This window comes from Larus michahellis, chromosome 2, assembly GCF_964199755.1.
Source record: "Larus michahellis chromosome 2, bLarMic1.1, whole genome shotgun sequence".
NCBI classification, from domain to species: Eukaryota; Metazoa; Chordata; class Aves; order Charadriiformes; family Laridae; genus Larus; species Larus michahellis.
In genome coordinates, this window is record NC_133897.1 from 98,580,175 (window position 1) to 98,601,471 (window position 21,297).

Consider the following 21,297-nt stretch of genomic DNA (forward strand, 5'->3'; position numbering starts at 1 on the left):
GATCATAATTGTTACATATTCAGATTAGCAAAATTGAAAGTGTTCACATATGAAGTTTATTTGCCATGTGAAAGGACTGGGGGAGAAGAACTTCTCCAGAAAGTTTATAAACGTGACATTTTCTAAGTCTTCAAGAAGAAAAAGCAAACAGGCACTGTGAAAAGCCAGCCTACCAACATCTGCACTTTGTAAACAACTGTCATGGAAGAACAGTTTTCTGCTATTCCTTCCTCTCTATCTTCATTTCACCTTCCTCCCTTTTCATGACTAGCTGACTAATTTATATTTTAAGCTTAGCAAAGCACACCTTTTTTTTTTTTTTTCTTTTGGGATTGTTGCACAGACTTCAAAACATCTAGGATCACATCAATTTATTATCTTCTATGTAACAAGATCAAAATGTTTGCCAGGACCTGCAGCAGCACTAACTGCACGCAGCTTTTGCACAAGTCCTATTCCTGCACGAAGAAAATAGGCAAACAAAACGGAGTAACTGCCACTCAAAACAGCTAGCTATTTTTCCAATCCCTGCACATGCTAGGGTGTCCTTATTTTAAAAGGAGGAAAGCACACAGTGAAGAAAAAAAATAGAGTAAACATACGACAGGACACGTCCTAACTTGCAAACAATCTGTGCTTTCTGTTTTTCCATCAGCTTTTAAACAGTATATGCTTTAGACCAGCAAAATCTAAACATTTACATCTTTACATCCCTGTTAGGCAATTTTTTCACCACCCTACAAGATTAACACGCACCTAATGACCACAGCATACCGTAGCACAAGGAAACCACTCCGAAAAGCATTCATGGAAAATAGATGCTCCTCTGCCTTCCCTCCACCATACATGCAGCAGTGGCTATCTCTTGGTCAGTCCCTTCCCTTCAACAAATTAATTCATTTAAGGCCCCAAATAGTCAAAAAGCAGCCACTTGGTCGGTATACAATGCAGATTCCATGCCAAGCTTAGCCACAGGCTGCCTGGACAGCCAGGTCCTGGGCAGCACGGAACACCTTCCTGGACCAGGGCAGGCAAGAGTACCCTTCTGCCATCACAGGGTGGGCGAAAATACTGGGCCAACTTTCAGACAAACACCTGCTAAACCTTCTGCCATGAAGCTACCAAACTGATACACTTAACTTGTCTAGTTGTGTGAGCATTTACTTCATGGTGCTGTCAAAGAGGTATATCTGCCTATTCCAGTGGCTACAGTCAGGGCTCCGAACAACCTGCTCTAGTCAAAGGTGTCCCTGCTCATTGCGGGGGGGTGGGACTACATGACCATTAAAGTCCCTTCCAACCCAAACTATTCTATGTTTCTAAATGATGTGAACAGGCACAGGTGCTGTTCTCACAGCTAGTGTCCAACCCCAAATCAAGGGGAACATACTGGGCAGCTGAAACCTGGGACCAGCAAAGGGGATACATATCAGGACGCTGGGGAAAATAGCCTGCATTCACTGCAAGCGGGAGCATTGCAAGCCACGACTGGTGTTTGGGGGAGTAAAATGGAGTGGGGTAGGGTGTGATTTTGGAAACATGACTTGGTGAAGAGTCGCTTGCTCTCAAGTGGAGTACTCCTTTGGGCTTGGGGTTTAGCTTTGCTTTAGGTTTTTTGGTATTTTACTGGTTTTGTTGTTTTTTCTTCAACTCTCCTACTGACATATAGTACCTGCACAAATAACTCAAGCTCACTTAGGTGGTTTTTGTATCTAACAAATCAGCATTTATAACAAAGCTTCTTATTGCTATCTGAAGTAATGCAAGTCTCATGAACCTTGTATTTACAAGTTTGTTAAAGCTCCCATGCACAGCCAGGCTCACATAATTTACAGAATTAAACAACCTCTTTGTTTGAGAACGCATCTCTATTATCCACTATATATCAATTGCTGCTGTTTTTCAGAGTTTTAAACTTGGCGGCTAGTTTGGTTTTTAAGTTTCAAATCCCTTAATACATGAGACAATGCCAGGCATTTTTAAATACACACACACCCCCAAATTTTGCCAAGTAGATCTGACATTCCCCAATCCTTCCTATTTCAGCTTTTGTATTCCTGGCTGGCAGGTAGAATATTTATCTACTTCCCTCAAAGCAATCTTAGCATGCTGTGGCAACCGATTACAGAGGAATGCAGGCACTGGGCCAACGTTGCTGGTTTATACTGAAACAGGAGCAAAAAAAGGGAGAGCATTGCTTACAGTGCTGAGATCCGGTATCTCTCTCCTGGTTTCCCCACGTTAGGCGCTTTCGCATGGCAGTGATAACAAGTAATGACTCCCAATAGGCAAATTCCTCAAAACTTAATGGGGAAGGACTGGGAGAGGCAGAGAGGGAGTTGGCTGCAGGACCTTATCAGGTTGGAGCTATGATCACAGTACAGCTGGACTGAGAAATAGGACAGAACTCCAGAATGTTTTCTTTCTTTAGCATTTCTTTCACAACCCTGCAATACATCAGAAACATATTTTAAAGGAAAGACATCAAAACAAGGACTACTTGAAAACACCATACTGTGTTTCTGGTTTTGCTTAAGACTAGTCAATTGACCAAAAGCAAGTGATATGGCAGATCAATGGCAAAACAGCCCATTTCCCTGGAAAGAACTGATTGTCATGAGAGCTTTAAAGGAGAAATTAATTTGAAATCAATTCTTCAAACAATGTTGTCAAGCTAATTTTACCTCAGTAACTGAATAAAGTAGATTAACAACTTGATTTTAAAAGCTATTAGCTAAGCCTTTATATAGATTTCTAATATTTAAGCTTGTGCTGTGATCAGTAACAAAGGTAATGACCCCTATTCTAGATTGCCTACCCTAAATTACACCTCTATAAAAAAAATACTCAGCTCCGTTTATTTAATCTTAATTGCTTTCCTAGTGCAAAATGTACCTTGTCGTAACCAGGTAAGTGGTCTGCTTGCCCACAAGAGCTTTCTGAATGTGACATCAATATTTACACATGCTGAATGCACTTAACCCCCACCTGATCTTTGGAATCAAAATACAAATTCTGGCCTATACCATATACACTTTCATACTATTAATAAAACCTATTTCAGATTTCAGCTAAGCAAGTTTGTCCCTTGCAAAAATGGGGTGGGGATTCAACTTCTGCGTGTAATGGGAATTAACTGCCAAATCTAGCCAAAACTTCACCAAAATTAATAAGCAAGGTATCAAACATTTGAACAGAGTAAATTCATGCAGTAGTGTACAGTCCCCCTTTACGAAGCAATACAACAAGAATATGAAACCTTTCAAAGTCAGGACAATTTACAAGATTAGACAAAATTAAGTGGCAAAGGAGTTTTGTTGGGGACTGAATGCAGTGACAGGCTGGCTGCCTGCCCCGAGCCAGCAAACACAACGTGGCCAGATAGGCCCAGCAGTGTGCTTGAAAGTGAAGTTTAAGAGAACTTTATAGCCAAGCTCTGGCTGGGAAGCGGTTCAAAATATTGAGCAAAAGTCATAAAGGAAACACGTCCTCGTTTGATTCTTATTGCAGTCATAAAGAAAAGGCTCCACGTTCCACAAATTTCAAAAGCATTATATCAGATAACGTTCAAATGAAAACAATAAATCAGAACTGATAGGGCTAATGGAATCAATGATTATTGCAAGCTCGGAAGAGTACACGGGGTTTCAAGTAGAATAAGCAGAAGACCAGACATGAAAACAAGTACTGGATGAATAAAACCAGAATGGGATGGGTTGGAACAAAGCACTGAGTGGAGGAAGAAGAAATTAGATAAAACAGTGGAGGACAGTTATCTGGCATCTTTAAAACAATGAATAAAGTTTGCTCCTAAGGAACTAGATCAGAGACAGGCCAAAAAAAAAAAAAAAAGGATTTAGGATAGGTGACATTCTCATTTGTCCAAATTTCTACCACCACCATTAAAAAAAAAAAGTTTTGACCATCAATTACCATGAAATACGAGATGGGGGTTCGGGTGGGGTTTTGTGGTGAGGTTTTTGTTTGGTTGTTTTTTTAAATGCCCTTTGAAGTTTCAGCATCTTTTGTCGGTTTCCCTTCATAAATATTTGATAGTATGATCTCATGCTGGGCCTGAAATGTTTCCTTGACAGCACTGCTTTTGAGTCAAACTCAAACAATGTTATCTGCACAGTTGGGTAAGGAGTTGGATGCATCTCATTCAACAATTTGGCATTCCCTTACTGCTGAATTTGTCATCTTTTTCTCCAACATTACTCAAATATGTAGTGTACAGACAGCTAACTAATAGTGACCACATATGCATATTACTTTCTGTGCCAAACAGGCACTACTACACTTAAATACAGATCTTAACTTCTTGTTTTCCATAACAGATAAAGGTTTGACCCGCTGAAGTATAAAATATTTTGCCAGCATTCACTTTTAATGCTTCCAGACCAACTCCTCGGCTCCACCCCTATTGCCATCCCCAGAAAGAGAAAGAAATTAAAACTTCAGAAGAACAAACATGACAACTCTATTCAGGAGCATTTTTACAACTATCGTCATAGACCACACTAATTACTTTCTTCCACCCCAAGCTTCCAACCATATTTCAGCATACAACAGTGTAGCAAACTATCTTCTTCCTACTTCCAAGAACTTTATGCTCAATGACCAATATTAAACTATTACAGAAAAAAAAATGTAGATATTGCCAGAGTTTTACAAAATTAAAGTAGTACACTCTAGTGTACTAAGCTTGTAAGGAAGAAATGTGTAGATACATGTGGACTACGTGCATTCTTACTTGAATAGGATGAATCAGCAGAATCATACTGTAATTTGCTACATAAGAAAAAACAAGGTTAATATAACAGTTTTGATTAATTAAACAAACATTTGGAAGGCAATGAGAGCAGGATATTAAAACAGTTAAAGTAAAGTCCTTATGAGACTGAATTTTTTCCTAAATTTATGAGTCCAGCTACTACTGAGTAAGTTTATTCCAGTTCCCTCTTTGTCAACTCTATTGTTACCAAGTCTAAGAAATTCAGTATCAAAATAGAACTGTATTACAAATGTAGTAAAGAAAGGATTAGAAATGTTTATGAGCAAAGGAGTCGTGTACCTTTTGGAATAATAATACTGAAAGCCAAAATTAGGGAAATTAAAGAAAGAAAAGATAAAATTTAATTTGTTACAGCTAACTAAGACCTCATTTTAAGCATTAATTAAGATTGAAATAAAACAACAAAAAACCAAAAAACACCAAAACAAAAAACCTGCCTCTTTTTCTGGGTAAAACACACCTTTTTCAAAAATTCAAAATGCAGGTTTCAGATAGCCACTTTCCTCTGGTTTCCAGCTATGCAAAACTCCAAAACTGGACCACAAACTAGGCTCTAAACCCAAGTTTGGAAGTAAGCCCCCACTACCCCCTGAAGCGAGCGGCTCCAGTGCCCTGAACATTGGCACAGGCCTGCCCATGCTGCGGCAGCAAGTCCAACGCCGTCAACCCACGCCGTGCTGCTGCTGCTAAAACCCAACACGGAGGTTCAAGCAACTCATTAACCACACGGCCATAATTCCCCGCCAGGGCACAAGAAGCAAGTACACAAACAACGCTAAGAGATGGATGGTGTTTCCAGAGCACCTGCGAGGTGTGCTAATGCAGGAGGTTTGTGGCCTCACCACCGAGAGCAAACCCCAGGGGAATCCTGTGGGCTGCCTGTCTGGCGAAAATGGACTCATTGCCAGAAGCGGGCATTTAAAACCGCCAACTCCTTTATTTTAGCACTAGTCTATTTGAGGAGCTTTTCCTCCCTTCCCTGCTCTGCTCATGGAAGGTATTACCTAAATCATTATATTTGTAATTGTGCAAACAGTAGTTAATTATAAATCTAGCTATCAATACAGAAAAGCGACAGCATGCCAGTGCCTGAAGCGGCACTATCTGTTTGAACACGGTCTGTGATGGCTACAATTATGCTAAGGAGTCAGGAAACAGTAAGAAACATCTACACCAAACCGCACAAGCAAGCACAACGGAAATACCTTGCTCACCACTTCAAGCTCAACATGTGTACTCTGCAGCCCAGAATGCCAGCCGTATCCTGGGCTGCATCAAAAGAAGCGTGGCCAGCAGGTCAAGGGAGGTGGTTCTGCCCCTCTACTCTACTCTCGTGAGACCCCACCTGGAGTTCTGCATCCAGCTCTGGGCCTCCCAACATAAGAGGACTACGGACCTGTTGCAGCAGCTCCAGAGGAGGGCCACAAAGATGATTAGAGGGCTGGAGCACCTCTCCTACAAGGACAGGCTGAGAGAGTTGGGATTGTTCAGCTTGGAGAAGAGAAGGCACCAGGGAGACCTTATTGTGGCCTTGCAGAACTTAAAGGGGGCCTACAGGAAAGATGGGGAGGACTCTACCAGGGAGAGCAACAATAGGCCAAGGGGTAATGGTTTCAAACTGAAGGAGGATAGATTTAGATTAGATATTAGGAAGAAATTTTTCACTGTGAGGGTGGTGACACACTGGAAGAGGTTGCCCCATCCCTGGAGGTGGTCAAGGCCAGGCTGGTTGGGGCTTTGGGCAACCTGGTCTAGTGGGAGGTGTCCCTGGCCATGGCGCGGGGTTGGAAGTAGATGATCTTTAAGGTCCCTTCCAACCTAAACCATTCAATGATTCTATGAACAACCCCTAAAGTGGCTAGGTGCCAGGGGGGAAAAATAAAAAGTATAGTTGATCTAAATACAAAGGAAAAAGATATCAAATAATAAAGAAAAAATTAAAAATCAACAGCAACAACACAGGAAGTAAAAAATAGGAAGTTTTTACTAAAGAGAAACACTGACCTTGTTAGTGGTTGTTCCCCTGCTGAAATACTTTTACTATCTCAAACAACTGCCATAGTTTCCCCTTAATGAGGGGAAAAAAAAGAAAAAAAATAGAGAGCCTAAGAGTAACAGCCAAATTCAGAGGTAAGAAAGGAAGAGTCATTGTAGAACAGGCTTATAAAGTTAACTCGTATGTATGTACACAGCTTTGACTGGGAAGTTAAGCATTTGAACAAGTATCCAAAAGTTGCTAAATAAACTCAACCCAAGTCATAACTAAGCCAAGTAGTCCCTACACTTTATTTTTTCCTGCAAGTCAGTCACAGGTTAACACACAAGGTTTTGAATGTTTAAGTATATTTTCCCATGAAGCAGCTTACTCAACTTTGTTTTCTCCAGTAAGAGACAATGAAGTTCAATTCTGAAAGTCAGGTATAAATTTTCAGGTTTTCTGTTGTGTTGTACACATTTCATACACAGACATCACCATGCTAACACAGATTTTAGGATTATTTCCTGAGCCAGTAAAGCAGAATTTCATTGGCACAATTTGAAAGGCCATTTAACATGCTCTTACCAGAAATGTCAAAAGAGTACATCAACTTTTGAATGATTTCTACTGGGACAAAACCAAAAAGACTTGCTGCAGGAAGCCCAACCACTACAGCTGGCCATTTTGGAAAAAACAGGGGGGACAAAAAAAAAAAAAAATCAAACTCCAGGATTTGTCTACCTCAGAGTGTCTTGCAACATCTCCACTATTTACAAGTTTGTCTTTATATGCTCAATTTGTTCTGCAAAAAACATATCAATATGTTTATTATGTGTCTATATATATACACACACTCAGCCATAAAATCATCTTCATTCAGGCATTCATCATTTACATATAACCAATAATAAATAAAAAAAGAGGTATTTGGTACTACTAGTCAAATGCTTTCTAATTATATTTTAAACTAAATTTTTAAACACTACTCTAGCAGCATGGTGTACATTAAGCAAAATCCTATAGGACGCAACCTGACTTAGAGCTTTTTCCTCATTTTAAGACTTGGCTCTCATATAAATAAAAATAACCGAGTATCAGTATTATAGCTGTTTCTCTAATATAGAACAACAGCGTCAACTCCCTTAATAAGGGTATCGTTGTGTGGCGGTAAAGTTTTGCATTGGTGGACTAACTTATTTCCCACATTTATTTTCAGTAGAAAAAATAAATCTATTCTTTTAACAAGACTAATGTTATTTTCATTAAGTTATCACAAATATCTTAGAAAAACGTGGATATATATGACCTAGATCACAGAATCATTGAAAAATCTAGGTTGGGAGAGATCTCTGGAAGTCATCCAGTGTAACAGTTCTTGAAAGCGAGGCTTTAAAATAGATTTTCCAAGGTCCCATCAGGTCAAACCTTGAATATTTCCAGCAAGGAAGACCCCACCACTTCTCTAGGCAACCTATTCCAGGGTTTAACAGTTATCAAGGTAAAGGTGTTTTCCCTTATATCCAGGCATTTAATTGTAAAAAAAAAAAAAAAAAAAACCAAAAAAAACCAAAAACCACACCCCCCAAAAAAAACACCAAAACAACCAGTACAAACTGACAAACAAAGCACCACCAAAAAAAAGACCCACCAAATAAAAGGCGGCATAAACAGGTAGTTTAGTACACTAACAATTTCATCTTCAAATTTCAACACACTAACCTAACGTATCACTCTGTCTAATGATATAGTCTAAGTATGAGGACTGAAATATCTCTACTGCAGAAATTATCCAACACTGGATAACTGTCACGCCTAAACACCAGCAACGCAGCAGGAACCAACAGGCATTAGACATTAATGTCTGCAAAATATTTATTTTGACTAACTGCAGTTTATAATACATGTAACTGCTCAAGTTATTTATTCTTTAACAATTTGGGAATATATCAGTGATCCCTTTTGGTGGCTACGTCTAGCACTGTTCACTGTCCTACTGAGCCGCATAGGCATGCCAGGATGCCCCTAATCATGTACATTGCACTACTCTCAACCCTTAGGATCCTAGGCTGCCACCTCTCCAAGCCTCAGCTCCTCCTTTCTTCTGCTCCCAGACCCCAAGACTTTGAGTCCCACATATGCTTCCCTACCACCAGTCCCCTCTTGTCTTGCCCAACCAGTAGTCAGAGGATGTAGAGTGAGGCAATGCAGGTAGTGGTGGAACCCAAGTCAAGCACCTGCTCGCTCATTACCCTGTGGGCAAAACCACAGATGCACCTGCTGAGCCTCACACTGAAGCCCTATCCTTAGGGCAGGCACTAACCTTTTTATATAGTTCACGGCTTAATGTCTTTAAGACATCTCTACTTTTATTTTTTTAATATAAAATGTGTTGAAACTAACCAATAGAGTTACAAATTACTGGAGTAGGGACAACCAGTATGCTCTTTAGACAACAAAACAGACCCAGGAGTTGAATGTTCATTTGATTCAATGTTGTTTTAGGTCACCTGATGGGACATCAAAGTTAAAAGTACTGATGAAACAGAAACTTTCACCTTCCTTATTTGTCACACATCAACTGCCAAAAGGGATCTTAATGGATGGAAAGGAAGGAGATGGATAAAGCCAGGCTTGTCACACTGTCTGACCTTATCTGCTGGCAAGAGGCACATTCGCTGATCACCTTGAAGCTGCCGTCTATTCAATCCAGTAAAACAGGCTTTTTTTATTACCTGTCTTAAGAGTTCAACTTTGCCTTGTAAAGTACAACAAGTGGTGGTAAAGCCAGTTTTTCTCCTCACTGCCAGAAAGAAAAGCAAACGAGCTTCAATGAACTATGCAAGCCATCTCTAACAAGAAAGGCCATTACACAATTCTGGGTATGTGCACGTGGCAGCTGAGGACCATCAATACTCACAGGACTGACACCATCCACTCAATCGAGGTGAAACCTACAGGAACACTTTGTTCATAGGTTCTGTAACATCTGGCCTACAATCTACTTTTGTAGAGAAAGTTATAAGCGCAAGCATGTTACCTTGGGCTTAGAAGTAATTTTACTTAATTAAGAAATGGAAGGGATGTAAGCCAAGCTTGGCCCTTCAGTTAATGTTTTCTGTTTACAAATGTTTGGGCAATGGGAGGCAGAGGGAAAGACAGGGGACAAAAAAAAAAAACTGCCTTTGGTAAATGAGGCGATAAAAAAAGCTACAGTGTTGGGCACTTGGCAGACTAAGCAACATGCAGATTTATTTTCTTCATACCAGTTTAAAACACCTCGCATTTGCCTTCGGCTGCTTGCTTTGACACCCAAACCAGAAATTTTAAACCAGTTCTCTTACACTGGGAAAGATTTACTTCCTGGGTAATTAGAAAAGAAACAAACACAGATGACCCTAGCATACAACAGGACACTACTCCAAACCAGTCAAACATAGCACGCACTGGTTAACAAGTAACAGAGTTTGTAACTGATAATAGTAACAAAATCTCTTGCTCTTGAGAGTAGGGGATGACAGAGCTAACTTTAGACCCCGATACATCAGATTCTGCAGGCTCACTTGTTAAGACTGCAGTTCAATGCATTAACTAGTTTCACCACATGCTATGGAAAAGTATGTTATCCATCAAAACTCCTTTTAATAAAGAGTCAGCATTCTCCTTCACAATCCAGGGAAAACGGGTAATACATTATGAGTAAGTTTGGTTTCCTATATAAAAACATCACAATGTCTTTACAGCTATTTATCAATGTTTTCAGAATCACGAATTCAACACAAATTACAGCAAGTTATTCTAGTGACACGTTACCTTTATCACTAGGCCTATTCTGAACATACCCAGCTTCATATTCCACTAAATCATGCTGTTTGCCACAAAACCTTAAGATTGCTCACAGTCAGATATATCTATTTAGAAACCAAGTACAGTTAGATAAGTGACACACTGCAAAACCAAATATACCGCTGTCTCAGGATCTGAAACCAATATACTCAGATCAATATAAATTAAGATGTCATAACAGTTTACCAATTTACCACAGATTTTAAACAACTCCGTAGTTGTGATCCTCTGTTCATATTGATAAGGAGAAATAACTAATTTTACATTACAGAACATAGAGTTAAGTGTAGTACTTCCACCACATCAAAACACAAGAATTTCATAATTAAGAAGAAAAAACCCAAACAAACAAAAATCCCCCAATGAGAGAGGCAGGAATGTGTTTCAGCAGCCAGGCCACAGTGAAAACCTGGAGCAGGGCTTCCAGCGGTTTTCCTCTACACTTGGGTAACAGAACAAGTAATCCTTGGAAAGAAGCCACAAACTTCTTCCTAGAATTCTCAGTGAAACACTTGGATACAAGAGAAAAAACCAGAATCTCCCATCTTTACCTAACAAGTTAGAAATTAAGTGCATAAATTCACCTTTATCTTATGTATTATATTGATAAGGAATTAAATCTCTAAGGAAATGGGGAAAAAAGTGTTCAAAGCACTCTGTTTGTGCTTGAGCACTTACCAAACATGTGAAGCTTGTGTCAAAAAAGGTAACATCACAACACATACCTCTCCTTTAATATTAAGCACACAGATGGTTTCACTACAACGAGATATCAAAGGTCCTATACCAAATGCAACTGCATATTTGTAAATAGTCAGTTGGGGTGGGGGTGGGTGTCATTGTGGTCATGAATTATTGTGTAATAATGTACCAGAAAAGCACATGCTATTAATAAAAGTTGTCTGTTACTATTATGCTGGCAGATAGATGTGTATTTCACACTGTGAAGAAGTATGATGTTGCAAGCATATGCATTCAGCTACAACAAAAGTATGATGCTCCCTGTTCATTCCACAGAGATACTACCTGATATATACAGTGCACTGGCTAGAAGCAGAATGCTGTTAGTCAATTAAGTGCTTCTTAATTGAATAGTAACAGCACGCTCACATGCTCCATGAGTTATTTGGTACCTTTGGTCAAAGACACCACATGTCAGGACAGCATGAATGAAAAGTTTAAATATTTGTCTGAAAAATAATAAAGTCATACCTGCTCAGAAAAAGCCTAAGAGAAAAAAACCACAACCTTTCCCATTATTAAACACTGAATCACTTCCTAGTTGCCAAAAAAACACTGTGTTCCCCTTAATCCTGGAGCCTTATCATCTCCCAGGTGCCAAACCACCAGCTTCCTTCAGATAGATATCTTTTTCTCCAGGTGTGCATTTTCAATATGAATAGGAAGCATATATAACCAAAGCTGAAAAATAAATTCAAAATCCACTGAATATAATGAATGGAAAGCTACAATTAATACAGCTGCTTTACTACAAGAGTATTGCTGGGGAGTTCTGAAATCTGTCAGGGATTTTTGGTCTCTTGCCACATCAGTAGTGCGCCCTGACTGGCGCAGTCCCACAGACTTTCCCTCAGCTTATGAAATTTTCTGGCAACTACTTCAAAGAACAACTGTGTTGCTAAAGTCAAACAAATCTGAAAGCAAGAAGAATCAGTTGCTGAAGGTTTTTTAGTTTTTAATAAAAGCAGCTCTACGTGGCTGCAAATATAAAAAAGTACCTGTGTGCAGTCTTATTAAAAGCTACTGTTAATTTAATATACACGAAGTACAGTGTCACAAGTATCTTCACAAAGAGTTGTCAAATATTTACAAATGTGAATTTTCTCAGAGATACCTCAAATTGCTTATTGCTTTTGGAGTAAAATGTAAACTATTAATCCCCTCCCCAAAATTGTTCCCCACAATTATATATTGGGAAAAAAATAAATCTGCATTTACATCACTAGCTTTCAAAATCATAACAAACAGCCATCAAATGCTGCATACCTCAATGACTAGCCTTAACTGTTTTGTTCTACTATTTTCTTAAATTATTTTATCAAATACATGGACAGTAACTTCTTAACTAGATATTCAAACTCACACATCACTAAATCCTTAGCAGCTTTTTCAGATGTCATGCAAAACAAATTCTATTTACAGAAACATGTTTTGAAGGTGAAACAAGTTTATGATCCTTAATAAAATAGGATCTCTCTGTAAAAAGATTCTCAAAAGGCATGATCTCTTTTCAAACTAATCCTGAATAACGTACAAGATGATTTTGAGAGTGGCTCTTCCCAAAAATAAAGCTCACCAATGAGTCTCCATCGAGTGAAATCTGACACTATTTTTACTAGGTATCTGAGAAAGCCATAGTTGGAGGTGGCAATGGGCAGAACAGAGACTGAAATTGCAACCGGACTTTACATATCATTCAAGTTAACAGAAGGACAGTTCTAATAAACAATTACATCAATTGATAAATGATTTGAGAGAATCAAGATTTAAAATTCAGTTAGGCAACAGTAGAGCACCATGTGAAAGAGTGAACTGTCAGAGTTCAAGATCTTTACCTCCTTAAAGCCTTCTGATAATTAACAAAATCCATTGACATACTGGACCCAAAACCAAGAAGCCATGGACATGACAGAAGTCTGAACTATACCATAACTATGGAGTTAATCCACACTGTAGGCCAGGTCCTTAGCTGAATTTTTTTAAACAAGTTTCCAAGGTGCTTTAATAAATCTTTACTGATATATCTATATATAGATAGAAGTATGTGCAAAAACTAGAAACTGTCCCATCCTATAACAACGACTGAAAGCCAAGCAGGACAACTTGCTATCACTAGGTTGCTCAAAGACGCCCTTCTTTCCTATAGTAAACACGGACGAACACATTCTGGAATAACAACATGCAGATAGGGCAAGCTATACTTTAGCATGTGCTAGCTGATCTTCAACTTGACCACAGTACAGCCTGCTTTATCCGTAGACTACAGATTTTTAATATGTTATTTAGAACACATTCAAGAAGTTACCCTCTTCCAGACAAACCACTAGCATTGAAGAACCACAACAATCAAAAAATCCTTGCATGAGCTTAACATCAGGTACATGTCCAAGTTTGCCTACAACCAAAAGCTGTGCCTCTACCTGTACCATTACAGTTCAAGAAGTGCAGTTCTTTCCCACCTATGTAAGAATATGGAAAAAACACAGAAAATTGCCAAAATTATGAAAAGCATATAGATGTAGAAATAGAAGCCATCTGCACATACATCCAATACTTGGGATAAAATTATTAAGCTTAAAAAGAAACCACCAAAAAAGAAAGAGCAGAGGTGAGACCCCTGCATACTTGGGGCCAGTCCCTGGGAAATGCCCCATGTTGAACAACAAGATCTATATTCACACAACTGTAGGCAAAACAACACAAGAACAACACTACAGCACAAAAACCCACGCGTATACAAGTCACAGCTCAGGCTCCCAGCTTTGATTCATAAAATGCGTCATTCCACAGAGCGTAACTATATCACATAACTTGCAAGGGAAATAGCCATGGTTACTCATCACAGCTTGGCGTTATGAACCGCTTACTTTCCATAACACTACACACACCAGATTAAAATCTCTCTGGGGGTGGAGGGAGAGGACAGTGAGAAATCAATGAACAAGATGTCAAATAGTAACTACTTTGGTACTTTAACGTGCAAAACAAAACAGCATTTGACTTAGTACTGAAAAACTTCACCTGATTTCAGTTGCTTACAACTGCTCTTTTTCCAAAGCTATATTTTAAAGTCTTGTTTAAGTTAAAAAAAAACAAACACCTGGTTAATAGTGTAAGTAATAAATTACTTAAAAAGAAATGGAGCTTTTTGTTTCTTGATATACAAAAAAATTTAAAGGAAGCTTTACTTTGTGCACATATCATATTTTACTTGATATTTATACCATATCACTGAGGCATCCAGCCTTGGTTAGTACTGCTGGCATCTGTCAGAATCACTAAAATTAAAGCTGCTACCAAACCACTGGAACTGCATTTGCCAGCTACAAATGTTGAAGCATTTTATGTTTTCACACCAATTTTACCATTTCTTCTCTAACAGAAAATAAAAAAAAAAAAATAAAAGCAAACCATACTTCAGTATTGACCACCTTATCATTTCAGAAATTAAATCTTTTAGCTTCTTATTTGAGAGGTTATGTGAACTTAACGGAACAGTAAGTAATTAGTTTCGTATTACATTACAATAGATGAGCAGAGTAGAGTTAGAATCGCTTTCCCTACATCCAGTTTTCTTCCTCTTGCAGAGAACTTGAAAATATATTGATATTGTTTTCACCTCGAATGACGAAAAACCTGTCTAACCCCTTGTAAAACTTTACTGTGATAACACACATGTACAGGTTGGAATTAAGGATTGGGTTTTGCTCCCATTTTTCATGAATTTCTATGAACACCACCACTAAATCCTAGTGGGGAAGTTCTAAAAAGAAAAACAAGGGATCCCTATGACTGGTAAATTACTACGTTAATACTGCATAGTACTGATTAAGAATAATTATCTAACCAGCTTCACAGCAGACAGGCCACTGGGGTGAATTAGGAAGATAAAAGCTACTCACTGATAAAGATGATAGAAAGTAGGTGGCTGTGACAAGGGTTACTACATTACCTCTTGAAACATACTGAATTGGTCAATACCAGCAAGCATGCAGCATACTACTTTGGCTGTATTTCTACTTCCTGATGCAAGGAAAAGTATCTGTTTCACTTTTGGCAAAGCAACACCTTTCAAAAAGCCCCGAATTCCTTCTGCTAGAAAAGGGATTACGATCACTTAGCTTGAATTGCTTCTCTCAAATCCAGATTCTGAAAAACAGTTTCTTCAGTAGGGCTTTTAGTCATGCTTCAAAGCTTGGGACACTCTCCCTCCCCCCAACATATGCTTCTGTAAGCACTTGTATGAAACCTAAACTTGCCTAGAGAGGGAACTGATGAAATTACAGCCAATATGGCAGATTAACATAAACCTGTACCATGTTCAAGCTTCACTGTTTCTTTTGATTTCTGGTTAGTCTGTAAATCTGCATTACTTGCCTACTGTTCTTTAATCTTCGTATTGAAGAGAGATTTGCAGAAGTTTAACAGGGGAAACCCAGTCACAGAAGTCAATCAGATTAGCACAATCCTGATGATCTCCATTTCAAACAGAGGCAATTAGGATAACGTGCTGTCTTCAGACTAAGGACCTACAGCCTGCAGAGACCCACTGCACACCTTATGCGGTGATACGTTCTCCTGTTAAATCAATGGTGAGGATTCTTGGACAGAACTGCATTTATTAAAAGGAGAGGTACTGTTATTGGACAAAGATGCGTGCTGAGATGAGACAGCAAGGCCACGTGAGAAGAGAAGGCCCTCAAACCGTGGAAGTGTGCCAGCCAAAGCCAGAAGAACTCTCAGAACGATGAAAAGGTGGATACATTTCTGCCTGTATCTTCTCCAACTTTTTTTCCAGAAACTGACTTAAAAATACCTCACATCTTAGTGAAAAGTGCCAGATGGAGAATCTGTATTCCAAATGTATGCCCAGAGACCAGAATTTGTTTGGACTTCTCCAACTTGCAAGCCAAGAGCACGCAGGACTTGCCAGATGAACAACAGTACAGCAGTGCACCAAGCACCTATGAGGTTTTTAAGTTTCTCTTGAATCTTCCTGGCTCAGCAGATGGGAACCCTTTGTTGCCATTATTTATGTGCAATATTTAGAAATCTAAACCATAAAATCTAGCAGACAGGCATGACCAGACTTCAGCATCATGGTGATTTCAGCACAGCTCAAGTGACCAAATTACATAAGGAAACACCAGCATTTGCACTTGCAAGAAGGCTCTTCAAGATTTTGAATGCAGTTTGTCAACAAGAGGAAAAATTAAGACCAAAAAAAGCTTTATAAAGCAAGCTATTGGAGAATGTTTTCTATATTACCTGATTTCCTATCATTTAATGAAGTATTTTCTGTGCAGGGATACGAAAACAAGAAAGAAAAGGAATAAAGTCCTATACAGGACAAGTGACTACGTTTCATATTACAATGCTAATAATAGAAATAAGAACTCGGTAAGGTTCAGTACATGCTGATATGAAGGCAATGGTATCTTAGGGTATGGGGAGATTAGAATAACTTATCTCAAGGTAAGTCAGGATGGAACTTGCAGCACATCTGTTACTCCACTCCAACTGCCTCTGCGCCTGCTCTTTCCCCTCAGTAAACACCCCAAGAGAAGAATAACTTACCTGCTATTAATTCACACTTATCATGAGGTAAGTGAAGGTACACACCTTCTGATTTTTAGGCCTTGATAACAAGAAAACACTACAGCTCACGAAAAGCATCCAACTCCAAAACAAAACTGCAGGCAGAGTGTTTCTGGCTGATACTGACACTTCCACGGAGCCTGGACTAAGTTGCCTAAACCCTGCCATTCCTGTGGGCTTAAGAGACAACCCCAGTTCAGAATTACCTTTTGACTGATTTGGGTAGCTTCCTACTCAAGTGAGAGCCATCCCATGTTCTAGCCCAAGGTATCTGATGCTCCCATCAGGGGCTGAAACTTCAGAGCTACGGATTCTCACCACAAGTCAGACACCTGCAAGCTGAATGCAGCTAGCGCTCATCAATTTGTGCCAAATCCCCCCCAACTGACCTCATGCACTTCACACCATAAAACAAAATACACATTATACTGCTACAAGTAGGCAGCCAGAAGATAAGAGAAACAAATGCTACAAACTAACACCAACTAATACAAGGAGGAATTAAAATAAATAATTTTTGCTTAGTATACCCAAAGTTGTAGTTCTAGGAAAACAACTGAAAAAGTGTTGTTCTCTCACTTTCCCACTTCAGCATAAATTTTTCAGTAGATGACCACATGCTGTTACCTGTGACAGCAACCAGTTCTCAACTTCATGATTATAAAGCTTATGGAATTGTTTCACATTAAAAAAAAAAAAAACAAACAAAAAAACAAGAAAACATGCCACAAGGTTCCTACAAAACTAACAATGCACATTTACCGTATTCAAAATAATACAGTTGGTAACAATGGCCCTCATCATCATTAAGTTTCTGTTTACTTTTAACTGCTCAATTTGTAATTAACAAATAGATGCCAGCACAGTAAATATTATTTGTGAACACACAAAATGACAAAATAGAAGAACTGCTCACTGTGCCTGCATTTAGTCCACCTTGGAGAATTTATAACATTGATGCCGTCTATATGCACTACTTTCAGTGTTGTGTCTATGTAAAGCTATTATTTACCCATCAGTACCAAAAGTAGGTCACAGCTTAGAAATGTACAGAATCATTTCGGTTGGAAAACACCCTTAAGATCATCAAGACCAACCACAAAACTAACACTGCCAAGTCCACCACTAAACCATGTCCCTAAGCACTACATCTACACATCTTTAAATACCTCCAGGGATGGTGACTCAACCACTTCCCTGGGCAGCCTGTTCCAGTGCTTGACAATCCTTTTGGTGAAGAAATTTTTCCTAATATCCAATCTAAAACTCCCCTGGAGCAACTTGAGGACGTTTCCTCTTGTCCTGTCACTTGTTACTTGGGAGAAGAGACCGACCCCCACCTCGCTACAACCTTCTTTCAGGTAGTTGTCTCCCCTGAGACAACTGTATGGACAACTGTCACTGTTACAATACTGACTATTAAAAAAGCCACCAAAGATCTTTAGAAATTAGTTGCTATTTTAGACCACTGGAGTGGATGAAAACAAGATTTATCATGTGACAAGTCATGAACATATGCAAGATGGTAAGGTTACTACCACACTAGCTTTTTCTTTATCATTTTCTCCATTAAGCATATTACACCAATAACACAAAATGATAAATTAATAAGCAATTATGGAGCTTTCTGGATATGCTATTAAATTACAAAGTTCACTTAACTATAGTCTTATTACAGTCTTAGTTTGTACTAAAAGTATTTTGGAGGCATAGGGGTAAAAAGTTAAGTATCATATAGTACAACATGTCACTGTGATGTTACTGAAAATTTCTGTCCTGGAATCATGAACTAACTAGTCTTAGAACGTGCCAAAAAGGCGATAACGGACACATAAGAAATGCTTATTAAATCACAGAGAGATGTGACAAATGTTTTTCCAGGAATCTACTGCCAGCAAAATTAGAGTGTTGAGTGAAACAAAACAATCTCATCAACATAAGTTGGTTCTACAAATGAGCTGGTTTGTTAAGTGTACTTAGAAATATGTGAAATATCACATTTTTCTTATGAAATAAATAAAAAAAAAAATGTATTAGACATTTGTCACCAATCCATCAAGACATTTTGCCACAAGACAGTGTGAGAGAACGTCATCATCGTAAAAATTTAGTATTTGTATTTCATTAGCAAGTTTTTCCAGATATGGTAATTAAGCAGATTTTTCTTCCCCACATTCCTGTTTGTTAACGGTTTCCTTTATGATCAAAACCATCCAGGTAATAGGGACAATTTGTTTCTTCTACAGATCAGTTTCAGATAAATTTAAAATAAAAAAGAAGTGGAAGTGCAACTTCCGCCAAAGCTACATAAGTATTCTACACATCTAAATTCACTTTTTATAAGTATTTTTTCTATGCAATACTCTCCAAAATTATTACTTCAGTAATGTATATTTCTACCAAAAAGACAGTTTTGGATGATCAAAGTAGCAATACCAGTATTTAATATTATCAAAGCACTAATTTGTTCTGATTTCTATTAGAGCTGGAGCAATTTGTATGACAAGCTGTACAGCCACGAGGGAAGCAACCATCCCAGCAGGGAAAACCCAAAAAAAACCAACAAACCCGTATCTTCAAAAAAGAGGAAAGCGAGGTGCAACAGGAGAGGCTGACTAATTGCTTCAGATAATCTCAGTAAAGAGAGGAAATGAGAAACGCTGTAAGATGAATGGGAATTTTACATTAAAAGAAATACCGTCTTTCACTGCCATTGCCTCTGTTTCACAACACCAACAAGGTGACTTGTTTCCACACTTCACATATCTTTATCTATTATATAGACGTTAGTTGTATTACAGATATGGATATATTATGTATTGCAGTTTATCTCTGCACCCAAAACGCTGGAAGTAACCGCTGTGGAGACCCGGCAGCCTTCGAGATGAGGTAGCTCCTGCCACAGCACCGCAAACTACTTATCTCCGGGCTTTCAAGTTTGGATCCCTTGGCAGACCAGTGCCGAGCAGCCGTCCGTCCCTCCGTCCCGCCCGTGCGGGCAGGGCCGGGGGCGCCCCTCTCCTAACCCTCCCTAACCACTCGGTGCCCGGACGGGCTCCATAAAAACTCTTGGGCGAGGTGCTCCGCCAACGAATTGGGGGAAGAAAAGGTCGGATGAGGGAAGGAGCCAAACCAGCTCTATGAGAAAAGTCAGCACAGGAGCGAGCGGAGACGGGACGGGATCTTCCCCCGTCCCTCCCCGCCCCCCGAGACCCGACGGTGCCCACCTGCCCAGCCGCCGGGCCCTCACGCCCCGCTGAACACCGACGGGGCGGAGGGGAAGAGAAAACGGAGAGGCGCCCCGAGCCGCCCGCTCCCCGCCGGCACGGCACGGCGGGCTGCGGGCTGACAGCCAGCCCGGCACCACCGCTCACCTTCCCGCTCGCTTCCTCCCCTCGCCCCGGCTTCAGCCCCCGCCGTCCGCCGGGAGCAGCCCTCGCCCCCGCTCTCCCGCGGGGCCAGCGGCCAGACCAGCACCGGCGCAGGGCCAGCTGCCCGCCCGGGCACTCTGCCGGCCGACCAGCCGAGGAGAAGGAGGAGGAGAGAGGCGCGAGGGCGGCCGCGGCGGCACCGCCGCCCCCGCCTCCCGGAGGCGCCCCGGCGGCGCCAACTTTTCCCCGGCAGCCCGGCTTTCCGCGCCCCGCGCCGCTACCGCCACCGCCCCGCCCGGTACCTGCCGCGCCGCCGCCGCCCCACTCCCCCAGGGGGCGCAGAAGGCCGTTACGACCGTTACGGCGGCCGCCGCCGCCGCCACCGGGCGGACCGAGGCGAGCAGGTGCGGAGCGCGGGAGCACGCAACCGACCCCGCTCCCGCCGCCGGCTCCTGCGCCTGGGCTAGGCGGGGCGGGGCGGGGCGGGGCCGGGAGGGGCGGGACACGCGCTCGCGCGCCCGCCCGCCCGCTCGCGCCCGCCCCCTAGCGGGAGCGCCCGGCCGGGACCCGCCCGCCCCAACCGTCCTCAACCCCTCGCTTCGGCTGCGCTCGGGTGCCTTCGGCACTTTCCGCCGCTTCCGGAAGGGGGTGAGCGGTTCCCTCAGCCCCCTCCGCGCATGCGCAGTGGCGGGGGTGCCTCATGGGCAGCTGTCAGCGGGCGGCGGCCACGGCGGTCCCGGTCCCTGCCCTAGCGGGAGGGGAGGGAGGGCCTGTCCGCGGAGCCGGTCGGTCTGTGGGCCACACAGCCGGGCTGCCGGGCGGGTTGGATTTCTAGCGCGCTGCTTCGGCGGTGGTTAGCACGAGGTTGTGGAGGCCTGCCTCAGCCGCTTGAGGCCCCGGCCAGGCGATGGGCTGTGTGAGGAAAGGAGGAACGTGGTGTCTCCCTGTGTGTCGCCTGGGTCAGTGATGAG

General features: G+C 41.1%; 1 protein-coding gene across 3 annotated transcripts in view; it reads right to left on the reverse strand.

Moving 5' to 3' along the window:
* The window catches only part of PTPN3 (protein tyrosine phosphatase non-receptor type 3), a 133,184-nt gene extending 112,395 nt beyond the window's left edge, over positions 1-20,789 (reverse strand). The window contains exon 1 of one of the 3 annotated variants that reach the window (XM_074576352.1): positions 20,629-20,789. Coding sequence is in view for 1 of the 3 variants with exons in the window: in XM_074576350.1 (XP_074432451.1) it covers positions 2,203-2,257 (55 nt within the window). In the remaining 2 variants the exon portion in view is untranslated. Of the gene's footprint in view, positions 1-2,202; positions 2,280-20,628 lie in introns of those variants that run through there. The other 2 variants (XM_074576353.1, XM_074576350.1) reach the window with 2 other exon arrangements.
* Positions 20,790-21,297: the final 508 nt, after the last annotated feature.